This window comes from Hyaena hyaena, unplaced genomic scaffold (assembly GCF_003009895.1).
Source record: "Hyaena hyaena isolate Hyena2069 unplaced genomic scaffold, ASM300989v1 scaffold_221, whole genome shotgun sequence".
Taxonomy (NCBI): domain Eukaryota; kingdom Metazoa; phylum Chordata; class Mammalia; order Carnivora; family Hyaenidae; genus Hyaena; species Hyaena hyaena.
In genome coordinates this window covers 2,142,308-2,155,906 of record NW_024080853.1, presented here as the reverse complement: position 1 = coordinate 2,155,906, position 13,599 = coordinate 2,142,308, and the positions used below count along the sequence as shown (strand labels likewise).

Below are 13,599 nucleotides of genomic sequence, written 5' to 3'. Positions count from 1 at the left end.
CCTATTGGAGTACTTTGAAACAAATATCAAATATTATTTTATTTTGCCAATAAATAATCCAGAGTCTATTTCTTTAATTGTTAAAGTACTTTTCTATATTTACAGTACCAAATCACATCTAACAAAAATAGACCCAGTTCATGGTGAGTGTTCCCTGGTTTTCTAGTTGTCATTAACAAATAATGTTTTGTTTTTTTTTTAATGCAACTTGTTCAAATCAGGGTCCACAGATTTTTTTATGCATTGCATTTAACAGCTTAGATTAATTTGAGAGCAGTCATCCTTGCCACATCCCTCATTAACATTTGAGTTAAAATACCCTGTGATTCCTTGTTAGATTTTCTGTGTGACAACAAATAAGAGTTTCATAATGGAAAAAAAAATAGGATAAAGATCTGTTAGAACTTATAAAAGTAAAAATAAGCTGAATCTTCAAATATATGACAAGATACCTAATTTAAATGGTAATAGGATAGGGAACTAGAAGGTTAATTCTGAGGAAATTTGATGCCTCTGGCAAATTTACCCTTAAAAATCTGGGATATTTGTAACTTGTTACTCTTTAACATTTGTATTTGGCTGAAACTGGCCCTCTTGATTACTCCCCCTTATTAGAATTTTCTGGATTTTTAATATAATATTTTTATTTCAGGGAAGTAATTTTCATACTACTTTTGATAAATAAACTAATTCTAATGTTCCATTTCTTTGTCTCTGACCCTCTTTTTTTTTTTTTCCCATCTGTTTTGTCATCTTCAGTTTTTATGGCTTTAAGAATTCACAGGTGAGGGGCACCTGGATGGCTCAGTCAGTTAAGCGTCGGACTTCATGATCTTATGGTTCAGGTTCATGGGTTCCGGCCCCACGTCAGGCTCTGTGCTGACAGCTCGGAGTCTGGACCCTGCTTCAGATTCTGTGTCTCCCTCTCTCTGCCCCTCCCCTGCACACTCATTCACGTCCACGCATGCTCTCTGTCTCAGAAATGAACATTAAAAAAGTTTTTGTTTTTATTTCACAGGTGAGAGTGCCTTGGTGGCTCAGTCAGTTAAGCATCCACTCTTGATTTCAACTCAGGTCATGATCTCACAGTTCATGGGATCCAGCTGGCATTGGCATTGTGCCAAATATGGAGCCTGCTTGGGATTCTCTCTCTCATTCTCTGCCCCAGCTTGTGCTTGTGCTCTCTTCCTCAAAATAAAGAAATAAGACACTTTTTAAACAAGTGATTTAAAAAAAATAGAATTCACAGATGAACGATTGTCAGATCCATGTTTCTAGCATTAACTTTAGTAGTTGTTGATCTATTACTCTTTCTAAAACAGACTCATCATATCTTTCCTCCAAAATACGATTTGCCTTTTGGATTTCTCTCTTGGGACTTCTAGCATAATAATAATAGTAACTATTGCTATTTATTGAGTGAGACTCTAGAGCTACGTTCTTCATCTATCATTTCTCTAGTCTTCCCACCGTTCCTTAAGTTGGATTTCATTATTTAACAGTTTATAAATGAGGAAACTGAGGATCAGAGAGGTTAAAGAGGTTGCCCAGGGTCACATAACTATTTCAGAAGGCAAATTTAAAGTTTGAGTGCTGATCTGTTAACCTAGAAAGTCCACATCCTATCCATGATGCCTATTTTTCATGCATGTATATGCATGCATGTTTTCTCCCTAACCATATTGTAAAATCTTAAGGGTAGGACCCAACTATAGAAACAACTTTAATTACATCCCAAAGGTAGATTTTTTTTCCCCTAAGTTTATTTTGAGAGAGAGCACAAGTGGGGGAAGGGCAGAAAGAAAGGGAGAGAGATTGAGAGTTAGTTCCAAGCAGGCTCTGCAGCATGGAGCCCTACACAGGGCTCAGTCCCACAAACCATGAGATCATGACCTGAGCCACAATCAAGAATCAGACATAACTGACCGAGCCACCCAGGTGCCCCAAGGCTTTATTTTTTTCAAATAATATCTACATCCAACATGGGACTGACTCAAACTCACAAACCTGAGATCAAGAGTCACTTGCTCAACCAACTGAGCCAGCCAGGTGTCCCAGGACCTTTTGTTTGTTTGTTTCTTTGTTTATTTTTGAGAGAGAAAGAGCTAGTGGGGGAGAGGCAGAAAGAGAGAGCGAGCGAGCCCAGGCTCCTATGCACAAGAGCAGTGGAGGGGCAAAGAGAGAGAATCCCAAGCAGACCTCTCCCTATCAGTGCAGAGGCCAGCCTGGGGCTCAAAACCAGTGAACCGTGCATGAGATCATGACCTGAGCTGAAATCAAGAGTTGGATGCTTAACCAACTGAGCCACCCAGGCACCCCATGACATCACATTTCTTTTTCTTTCTTTTTTTTGAAGTTTATTTATTTTGAGAGAGAGCAAGAAAGAGAGCATGAGCAGGGGAGTGGCAGAGAGAGAGGGAGGGAGAGAATCCCAAGCAGGCTACATGCTGTCGGTGCAGAGCTGGACGTGGGCTTGAACCCACGGAACCCACGAACGGTGAGATCATGACATAAGCGAAATCAAGAGTCGATGTTGGGGTGCCTGGGTGGCTCAGTTGGTTAAGCTTTGGGCTCTTGGTTTCAGCTCAGGTCATGATCTCACCGTTCATGAGTTCAAGCCCCACATCAGGTTCTGCTAACAGCCCCGAGCCTGCTCGGGATCCTTTCTCTCTTCCCTCTCTCTCTCTTTCTCTCTCTCTCTCAAAATACATAAAATAAACATTAAAAGAAAAAAAAAGAGTTGGATGCTTAACCAGCTGAGCCACCCAGGTGCCCCAACTTCACATTTCTAAGAGACTTTTTTTTCAGCATTTCATTTTCCTGTTTTTCATTTTTATGCTGTAGCCTTATATGTGTTTCATCTTTTTTTTCTGATTATTATGGATTTTAGTCTGACATTTTCAGGTATTTTTAACTTAGTTTTGCCCAACTATTTCTAATATCACCATGTAAGTGAATAGTGTACTTAATATTTTCCCAAAGTTTAAATTTATTGCCTTCAAACAATGCTTTGAAAATGGTGTGCTACCATTTCTATATGAGAAATTCAATATTGTTTTTCACTTTGTGATGTTATTAGTAAAATCTGAGTTAAGGTTCAAAGAAAACATATTGCCTCAAATTGTTTTAAGATATAGTTATTTACTTGTATTTTTCAGAGAGAAAGGGATGGGATGTAGAAGAAGAAAACATAGCTTATATTTAAAAGACTTACGCCTATAATTAGAATCTTTTACTTGTATTGTCCATCAAAAACTATAACTGAGTGACTTTAAAGACTAAAGTTGTTAAGAGCTTACTATAAAATAGTATTTACGACATTCTACTTATGGTTAATTCATTTTTAACATCAGAAATTTTCTTTTCTTGGAGGAGGGCACTTGTGGGGATGAATACTGGGTGTTATATGGAAAACAACTTGACAATAAACTATTAAAAAAAAGAAATTTTCTTTTCTTTTTGCTAGGTGTTGTTTACTTTATGTTGTATTGATTAAAAAATCTAAATGGAAATATGTGCAAAAAAATAATAGTTTGCAACTGATTTGTTCTTGTAAAGAATGTACGTAAATAAATGGGTGCATTTATAGTAGACTTCTCGTCTTAATTTATAGTTGTGTTTCTGCCTAATTTTTTTAATATAAAATTCTTAATTCTAAATAATGTATATCCTGTAACAAAAACAATATGATCTTGCCTTTGTGGTTCATATGAAATAAAAGAATCTTATTTCCTAATTATTTTGATAAACATAGTTATCTTTTTAAAGAATTTTAAAAAAACCATGAAAACTACAAATGTAAGTTTTATGTTAGAAGTTATAACTGTCGATGTAATCATACGGTCTTCATTATATACCTCATTTTAAATGTGTACTATAAAATGTGAGTGTTTCTCAGTGTCATCTCACAAGCCATGTGGTTATGTTTTTCACAGAACACTCCTCTGACGCCTTCACCAGCTGCGCAGGTGCAGAACCAGCCCAGCACTTTTCAGCCTTCTCCGTTCAGTGCGTCTAGTCAACAAGGGGATCCCGTGAGGAAACCTGGACACAACTTCATGTGTCTGTGGCAGTCTTGTAAAAAGTAAATGGCAATTTTATTTGATACCCATAAATGCTCTTTGTTCTGGAATGCTTTTATATTGAAATTTCTGTCATCTATACTTTTCATGAAAATTTTCTTTTGAAGCCAGTGAAGTGTTTTAGCAAAAGTGTTTTCTGTTAAGAGGGAGTTTTATGGAGATCTATTAGCACTTAAACTAAGAAATATATATAAACCATAGAGCTTCATTGCCTAATGGGAGGTTATTGGGGAGTGTGTTTCGATATTAGTTTTAAAAACAAAATCAGCTAAGCGTTTGATTTCATATTTGGCTATGAAAGAAGTTTTTTTAACATGACTTGAAGTTGGTGGTGGCTGTAGAATTTCTTTATTATGGCAACTTAATGGTAATAATCTGTTAGGAAGACTGACTTGTCTTAAATTTGAGTTTGGGTTGGACACTCAATGAGATTTACTTTTAAAACCATATCATCTCAGAATTTAATAACTAAGATCAACAATGAGTAGAACTGAAATCCTTAAAGACAGGGCTTTCTTCGACTTGAAGAAATACTTGAGAAAAATGTTAGTTAAAATAAAGTAGTTCTCTTAACAGTGCTTAGCCAAGACCCTTTGCTCTGTCACTTTTTAGAGGCGAGGGACTAGGCACTTGTCTTAGTAGACATAATATTCTTTTTATGTTTTAGATATTAAAGACTCCATATCACTTTTTCTAACTACTGATAGAAATTCCCACATTATTTTTAAAATTATATTTGCTATTCATAATTTTTATGATATTCTACGGACATTGTACTTTGCTGTAAACTTCATATACATATTTGATATGGGATTGTAGCTATCACTGTAGCCTATGGATTATTTAAGAGCATGCACAATTTCCTTGGACTGTGTTTATCAAACTTGAAATCTCAACCCAGCAGTAGCTTCATGGCAGGTCTCTACTGGTAGGTTCTTGCTGGCTTTTTTTCCCCTAATGAAAAGAAAATTAAATATATCAGGTTCCATCATGTCAGTATTATCTCTCATTATTTCTTTGATTAATTTGACCATCTTGTTTTATGTTGTAAGTTAATTTGAAACTTTCTTTACCACTGTCAGTTGCATTCTTTACTTTGTTTAGATTTTATTTTTGTCTTTCCATGCAAATTGTAGCTGATAGAGTAGGTAGTCAGCTAATCCTGCTTGTTGACTAAAAAGTTTGAGAATAGCTGTTTTTGATAAACCGCTCATAGTATTTCAAGAAGAAAAATTGCTGAAAGGGTTAATGAACCTAAATGCATAGCACAGTTTCCCATCTGCTAGTAGGATCAATGTTATAACAAAATTTGATCTGTGCCTCCTCTTTGGAAGTCTTTTTTTAAAGAGACTCAATAACACTTCTTAGAGCTAGTCATTTTTTAAAGCCATTTTTAGATGCTGCAATCCTAATTCAGTTTGATTCTGCAAATATTTATTGAGCACCCTCTAGGAGAGTGTATGTGCTAGGAGCTAGAAATAAAAACGATTATTCTCCGCATTTAAAGAAGCACATCTAAAAAACAAATTTACGATATAAATAAAGAGTTGTAAAAAGATAATTTCATGGTGTTACTGGCTGCATAGTAGGCAGTTAATGTAATGCTGGGATAGTTACGAAAGTTTCATTACAGACATTACTTTTGAATTGGGTCTTGAAGAACGTGTAGGAGTTTGCCATGCAAAACTAATTTCAGTCAAATTAGCAAGTGCAGGAAATTATAGAACGAGTTTGTATGCCCAGGGACCTATGAGAAGCTTAGGATAGCAAAAGCATTAGGGCATGAAGACAATATTGACTTTTATTATTTAGATTTAGGGTTTGTTTTTGTTTTTTTTTATCCTTTCTTTAGGGTTTTTTTTTTTTTTTCCAATTTTTTAATTTAAATTCTAGTTAGTTAACAAACAGTGCAATATTGGTTTCCGGAGCAGAATTCAGTGATTCATCACTTACATACAACATGCAGGGCTCATCATAACAAGTGCCCTCCTTAGTACCCATCACCCATCTAGCCTATCTCCCACCCACATCCCTCTATCAACCCTCATTTTATTCTCTGTTGTTAAGAGTCTCTTGTGGTTTCTTTCTGTCTCTCCTCTTCTTTTTCCCCCTTGCCATATATTCATCTGTTTTGTTTCTTAAAATCCACATATGAGTGAAATCATATGGGATTTGTCTTCTTCCACTTTGTGTAATACATTCTAGTTCCACCCACATCATTGCATATAGCAAGATTTCATTCTTTTTGATGGCTGAGTAATATTTTGTTGTATGTATATACCACATCTTTAGCCATTCATCAGTCAATAGATATTGGAGCTCTCTGCATAGTTTGACTATTGTTGATAATACTGCTGTAAACATTGAGGTGCATGTGTCCCTTTGAATCTGTATTTTTGTAACCTTTGGGTAAATACCTGGTAGTTCAATTGCTGGATTGTCCAGTAGCTCTTTTTTTTTTTTTTTTTTTTTTAATTTTTTTAGGTTTTTTGTTTTTTTTTTGTTTTTTGTGGGGGGGCGGGTAGCTGTACTGATTGAGCCAGCAGAGCAGAGGAAGGACAGAGGATCCAAAGCGGGCTCTGTGCTGACAGCAGAGAGCCTGATTCAGGGCTTGAACTCACAAACCATGAGATCATGACCTGAGCCAAAGTTGGACACCTAACCAGCTGAGCCACCGAAGTGCTCCTATGTTTATTTTTTTTTTGAGGAACCTCCATGCTGTTCTACAGAGTAGCTGCACCAGTTTGCATTCCTGCCCACAGTGCAAGAAGGTTCCCCTTTCTCTGCACCTGTTGTTTTTTGTGTTCTTTATTTTAGCCATTCTGACAGGTGTGAGGTTGTATCTCATTGTGGTTTTGATTTGTATCTTCCTGATGATGAGTGATGTTGCGTATCTTTTCATGTGTCTGTTAGCTATCTGGATGTCTTCTCTGAAAAAGTGTCTATTCATATCTTCTGCCCATTTCTTCACTGGATTATTTGTTTTTTGAGTGTTGAGTGTGATAAGTTTCTTGTAGATTTTGGATACTAACCCTTTATCCAGTATGTCATTTGCAAATATCTTTTCCCATTCCACAGTCTGCCTTTTAGTTTCATTGATTATTTCCTTTGATGTATAGAGCTTTTTATTTTAAATAAGTCCCAGTAGTTCATTTTTGCTTTTGTTTCCTTTGCTCCTGGTGACGTGCTCAGTAAGAAGTTGCTATGGCCGAGGTCAAAGAAATTGCTGCCTATGTACCCCTGTAGGATTTTGATGGTTTCCTGTCTCACATTTAGGTGTTTCATCCATTTCGAATTTATTTTTGTATATAGTGTAAGAAAGTGGTCCAATTTTATCCTTCATGTTACTGTCCAATTTTCCCAAAACCAGTTGTTGAAGAGACTTGTCTTTTTTCCATTGGATATTCTTTTCTGCTTTGTCAAAGATTATTTGACCATATCATATAGTTGTTAGTCCATTTCTGGATTTTCTATTCTGCTCCATTGATCTATGTTTCTGTGTTTGTGTGTGTGTGTGTGTGTGTGTGTGTGTGTCAGTACCATACTGTCTTAATGACTACAGCTTTATAATATAACTTGAAATCCAGAAACTGTGATGCCTCCAGTTTTGCCTTTCTTTCTCAAGATTGCTTTGGCTATTTGGTGTCTTTTCTGGTTCCATACAAATTTTAGAATTGTTTGTTCTAGCTCTTTTGAGAAATGCTGGTGTTATTTTCATAGGGGTTGTATTGAGTATGTGGATTGTTTTGGGGGGCATTGGCATTTTAACAATATTTGTTCTTCCAGTCCATGATCATGGACTGTTTTTCCATTTTGTTTCTTACCCAGCTCCTTTCATAAGTGTTCTGTAGTTTTCAGAATACAGATCTTTTACCTCTTTAGTTAAATTTATTCCTGTGTATCTTATGGTTTTAGGTGCAGTTATAAATGGGGATCGATTCCTTGATTTCTCTTTTGGCCACGTTATTATTGGGGTATAGAAATGCAACAGATTTCTGTACATTGATTTGATATCCTGTGACTTTGCTGAATTTATTTATTGGTTGTAGTAGTTTTTTGGCGGAGTCTTTTGGGTTTTCTACATAGAGTAGAAATAGATTCTATTTCTACATAGAATATCATGCAAATAGTGAAAGTTTGACTTCTTCCTTGCCAGTATGGATGCCTTTCATTTCTTTCTGTTTGATTGCTGAAACTAGGACTTCCAGTACTGTGTTGCACAACAGTGGTAAGAATGGACATCCCTGTCGTGGTCCTGACCTTAGGGGAAAAGCTCTGTTTTTCCCCATTGAGGATGATATTAGCTGTGGGTCTTTCATACGTGGGTTTTATGATGTTGAAGTATGTTCCTGCTACCCCTGCTTTGTTGAGGGTTTTTAATCAAGAATGGATGCTGTATTTTGTCAAATGGTTTTTCTGTGTCTATTGAGAGAATCATATGGTTCTTATCCTTTCTTTATTTAATGTGGTTTATCACATTGATAGATTTGTGGATATTGCACCAGCCCTGGAGCCCAGGAATAAATCCCGCTTGATTGTGGTGAATAATTCTTTTAATGTACTGTTGGATTCAGTTTGCTAGTATCTTATTGGGATTTTGCGTCTATGTTCATCAGGGATATTGGCCTATAATTTTCCTTTTTACTGGGGTCTTTGTCTGGTTCTGGAATCAAGGTTGTGCTTGTCTAATAGAATGAGTTTTGAAGTCTTCCTTCCTGTTTCTCTTTTTTGGAACAATTTGAGAAGAATAGATTTTAACTCTTCTTTAAGTGTCTGGTAGAATACCCCTATGAAGTCATCTGGCCCTGGATTTTTGATTTTTTGGGAGATTTTTGATTACTGTTTCAATTTCTTTGTTGGTTATTGGTCTGTTCAAATTTTGTTTCTTCCTGTTTCACTTTTGGTAGTTTGTGTGTTTCTAGGGATTTATCCATTTCTTCCAGGTTGCCTAGTTTGTTGACATAAATTTTTCATAGTATTCTCTTATAAATATTTGTATTTCTTTCGTGGTGATTGTGATCTCTCCCCTTCATTTCATGATTTTATTTATTTGGGTACTTTGTGTTTTCTTTTTGATAAGTCTGGCTTGGGGCTTGCCAATTTTATTCTTTCAAGAACCAGCTCTTAGTTTCATTGATCAGTTTTACTGGTGTTTTTTCCTTTCTGTATGGTTTATTTCTGCATTAGTCTTTATTATGCCCCTCTTCTGCTGGCTTTAGGCTTTATTTCTTTTCTAGCTCCTTTAGGTGTAAGGTTAGGGTGTGTATTTGAGACCTTTCTTGCTTCTTGTGGTAGGCCTGTATTGTAATATACTTCCCTCTTGGGACTGCCTCTGCTATATCCCAAAAGTTTTGGACTATCATATTTTCATTTTCATTTGTTACCATTTACTTTTTTATTTCCTCTTTAATTTCCTGGTTAACCCATTCATTCTTTAGTAAGATGTTCTTTAACCTCCAAGTATTTGTGGTCTTTCCAAATGTTTTCTTGAGGTTGACTTCAACTCTCATAGCATTGTAGTCTGAAACTATGTATGGTATTATCTCAGTTTTTTTGTACTTGTTGAGGCCTTATTGGTGACCCAGTATGTGATCTGTTTTGGAGGATGTTCCATGTGCACTTGAGAAGAATGTACACAGATGAATATATGAATATATCTGTTAAGTCCATCCCATCTACTGTGTCATTCAAAGCCATTGTTTCCTTTTTGATTTCCTGCTTAGATCTATCCATTGCTGTAAGTGGGGTGTTACACTTACACCCTGCTATTACTGTATAACTGTCAGTGGGTTTCTTTATGTTTGTTATTTATATATTTGGGTGCTTCATGTTGGGGGCATAAATATATACAGTTGTTAGATCTTCTTGATGGTTAGACTCCTTAATTATGAAAGAATCCCCCTCTTCATCTTTTGTTATAGTCTTTGTTTTAAAATCTAGTTTGGCCCTGGGCACCTGAGTGGCTCAGTTGGTTAAGCGTCTGACTTTGGCTCAGGTCATGATCTCTCGGTTTGTGGATTCGAGCCCCACATTAGGCTCAGAACCTGGAACCTGCTTTGGATTCTGTGTCTCCCTTTCTCTGTGTTACTCTCCCACTCACAGTCTGTCACTCTCTCTCAAAAATAAGCATTAAAATTTTTTTAAATAAATAAATAAAATCTAGTTTGTCTGATAGAAGTAAGACTACTCTGGCTTTCTTTTGGCATCCATTACCATGATAGATGGTTCTCCATTACCTTAACTTTTAGTCTGCACATATCTTTAGGTCTAGAATGAGTCTCCTGCAAACAGCATATAGATGGATCTTGTTTTTTTATCCATTCTGATACCCTGTTTTTTGATTGGAGTATTTAGTCCATTTATATTCAGAGTGATTACTGAAAGACAAGAATTTAGTGCTATTGTGTTACCTGTAGAGTTGGTGTTTCTGGTGATGTTCCCTTGTCCTTTCTAGGCTTTGTTGTTTTTGGTCTTCCCCACCCCCTCCAACTCACAGTCCCCCTTAATATTTCTTGTAGTGTTGTTTTTGTGGTCACGAACTCCTTTAGCTTTTGTCTGAGAAAGTCTTTATCTCTCCTTCTATTCTGAATGACAACCTTGCTGGATAGAGTATTCTTAGCTGCATATTTTTCTCATTCAGCACATTGAATATATCCTGCCACTCCTTTCTGGCCTGCCAAGTTTCTGTGGATAGGTCTGCGGCAAATCTGATCTGTCATCCCTTGTAGGTTTAAGGACTTTTTTTTTTTCTTGCTGCTCTCAGATTTCTTTCCTTGTTTGTGTATTTTGTGAATTTGATTGTGATATGCCTTCGTGATGGCTAGCTTTTGGTGAATTTAATGGGAGTTCTCTTTGCTTCTTGGATTTTGATGTCTGTGTCCTTCCCCAGATTAAGGAAATTTGTTTGAATAATTTGTTTGAATAAACCTTTTGCCCCTTTTTCTCTCTCTTCACCTTCTGGGGCTCCTATATTATGAATGTTATTCTGTTTTAAGAAGTCACTGAGTTCCCTAAATCTGCATTTACGATCTATTACTTTCATTTCCCTCTTTATTTCAGCTTCATTATTTTCCATAATTTTATCTTTTATATCACTAATTTGTTCCTCTGGCTTGTCCATCCTCACCTTTGTGGCATCCATTCAGGTTTGCATCTCGGTTGTAACAATTTAAAATTTGGCACAAGTAGATTTTTAGCTCTTTTATGTCTTCAGTATGGGATTTTCTAGTGTCTTCTATGCTTTTTTCAAGCCCAGCTAGAATCCTTACAGTTGGCTATTTTAAATTGTAGTTAAAACATCTTATTTACATCTGTATTGATTTGGCCATTATTTCTTCCTGTTCCTTCTTTGGGGGTAAATTCCTCCATCTTATCATTTTGGAGGAAAACAAAAATAATAATAAAATTAAATTAAAATTAAATTTTTTAAAAAATCAAAGGAAGTAGTAGATCCTATGTGTGTTTTGGTCTGCATGTTTAAAGGAAGCTTGAACAAAGAAAAAAGGAGAGAAAAAAATAAAAAATTAAAAGTTAAAAAAATAAAATAACTTTAGGGACACCTGGGAGGCTCAGTTGGTTAGGTGTCTAGCTTCAGCTCAGGTCATGATCTCACGGTTCATGAGTTCAAGCCTGGTGTTGGGCTGTGTGCTGTCAGCTCAGAGCCTGGAGCCTGCTTTGGATTCTGTGTTGGTCTCTCTCTCTCTCTGCTCCTCCCACACTCATTCTCTCTCTCTCTCTCTCTCTCTCAAAAATAAAACATGAAAAAAATTTAGAATTGTTAATAAAATAAAAACTTTACCGTTTCTGTATCCAAGGACAAAACAAACAAAAAATCCAAATGAAGCTAGATCCAGTTTGCCCTGATGCTGAAACTTTGCAGCAGTTTGTGATCAGTAGAACTAAGAGTGTGGAAGGGATTTGTGCTGATCTTAGCACAGAGGTCTTCACAGGGTGGGGCTGCCGCTCTCATTCTCTGGTGAACTTGGCCTAGTAGAAATGTGCCTGGAGGGCACAGAGGGCAGGGCTTCATGTATCAGCTCTATTTGCCACTTGCTGGGGCTGTTTAGTTCCCTGAGGCCAATGTTTCTGGTGGGCTAGTGGTAAAAATGGCTTCACCCCACTCTCTACTTTCTCCAGTGGGAAGTTCAAGCCTTCACAGATGTGTGATCAATCACTCCTCCATTGTCCCCAACTTCCCTCAGCTCCCCACCTTCAATCTGTGTCAGAGCTGTTTGCCTGCCAGTTGTCACCGCCCTCCTGAGTTTTATCTCAGGAACCTCTGTCTTTTAAAACCCCATACTTCAAAGACCCTTACAGTGGGGACCCACAGTGATCTGTGGGAGTGTCTCACCACATTGAGTCTGCTCTCCAGGTGCCCCAGAAAACATTCACGTGACCACGCGGTAACAGCAGCAGCTCAGAGTTTAGGTAAAGCCCAACACAATGTTGATGCCAGATTTTGCTGCCCTCAGCCAGTGTCTTTCTTCCTGTAACAGTGAACAGGGCAGGTCTGTGGCCACCGCAGTGCCATTTGCCCATGGAGAGGTTCTATCGCCTCTACCAAGTGCATCCTAGGCAGGGGAACTTCTCCTCATGTGACCCAGGGGATCCTCAGACCATGCTGCCCACAGTGGAGCTCTGCCAGCTGCGACCTCTGAAGCTTCAGGCCGTGTGCTTCACTGTTCATAAAAGCTGGTGGTATTGAAACTCTCTCCTTTTTCCCTGTCAGTGGTTTTGGGACACAGTTTCCTTGTGCAGTCTCTTGCGCTTATTCTCGCTTTCTCTCTCGTGCGTTCAGGGGCACTGCTTTTCTCAAGAACCCAGTGTGCTGCTCTCTCTCCCCTCTTTCTCCTCTCTGCAAAATGGGCTCCCTCCCTTCTGGGGCACCACAATCTTCTCTCCATCATTTCACCTCTCTTTGTTCTGTACCTGCCAGGTTCTTCCCTCAGATTATGCAGATTGTTTTCTTAATCCTCAGATCAATTTCCTAGGTTTTCAAAATGATATGATGTTATCTAGCTGTGTTCCAGGGAAGAGACCAGCCCAGGGTCCACTTACTATTCCACTCTCTTAACTCCTCCTCCTCTCAGATTTAGTTTTAATACCAAGTGGAAAATACAGGTCATTGTCATTGTCCACCAAGTGTCTGTATTCTAATTTCTTTTATAACGGATCAAAATTTTAACAAAGATCTTCTTTGTTTCCATCAGATTTTAATTAAAAATTTTTTCTTTCACTTATGTATTATTGTGAAATGCTCCGTATATAAATTTGAAATCATTGATCAAGTGTTCTTTTCCTTTCATGGAATTAAAAATGACTTTGGGTATACAGTTAACCTGTTTTTAGTTCTGTGGTACAACCATATTTTACATGGTTATTTCTGTTTCTAATTCTTCTTTTCTTTACGTAATGTAGAATCTTCAGCCACTCTTCAACACCACATTTCAATAATTGCTTTTAAATCTGAATTTATCTCTTAAAAAATGAGGACCCTACTTTTTAAACATAATCTACC

At 37.1% G+C, this 13,599-nt stretch overlaps 1 protein-coding gene across 2 annotated transcripts in view; it reads left to right on the top strand.

Annotated features, from left to right (window-relative positions):
• Window positions 1-13,599, top strand: part of ARID2 (AT-rich interaction domain 2) — a 166,706-nt gene that overhangs the window by 124,426 nt on the left and 28,681 nt on the right. For both annotated transcript variants that reach the window (XM_039243109.1, XM_039243108.1), the window contains exon 16: window positions 3,936-4,084. In XM_039243109.1, the coding sequence (XP_039099040.1) occupies window positions 3,936-4,084 (149 nt within the window). The remainder of the gene's footprint in view (window positions 1-3,935; window positions 4,085-13,599) is intronic.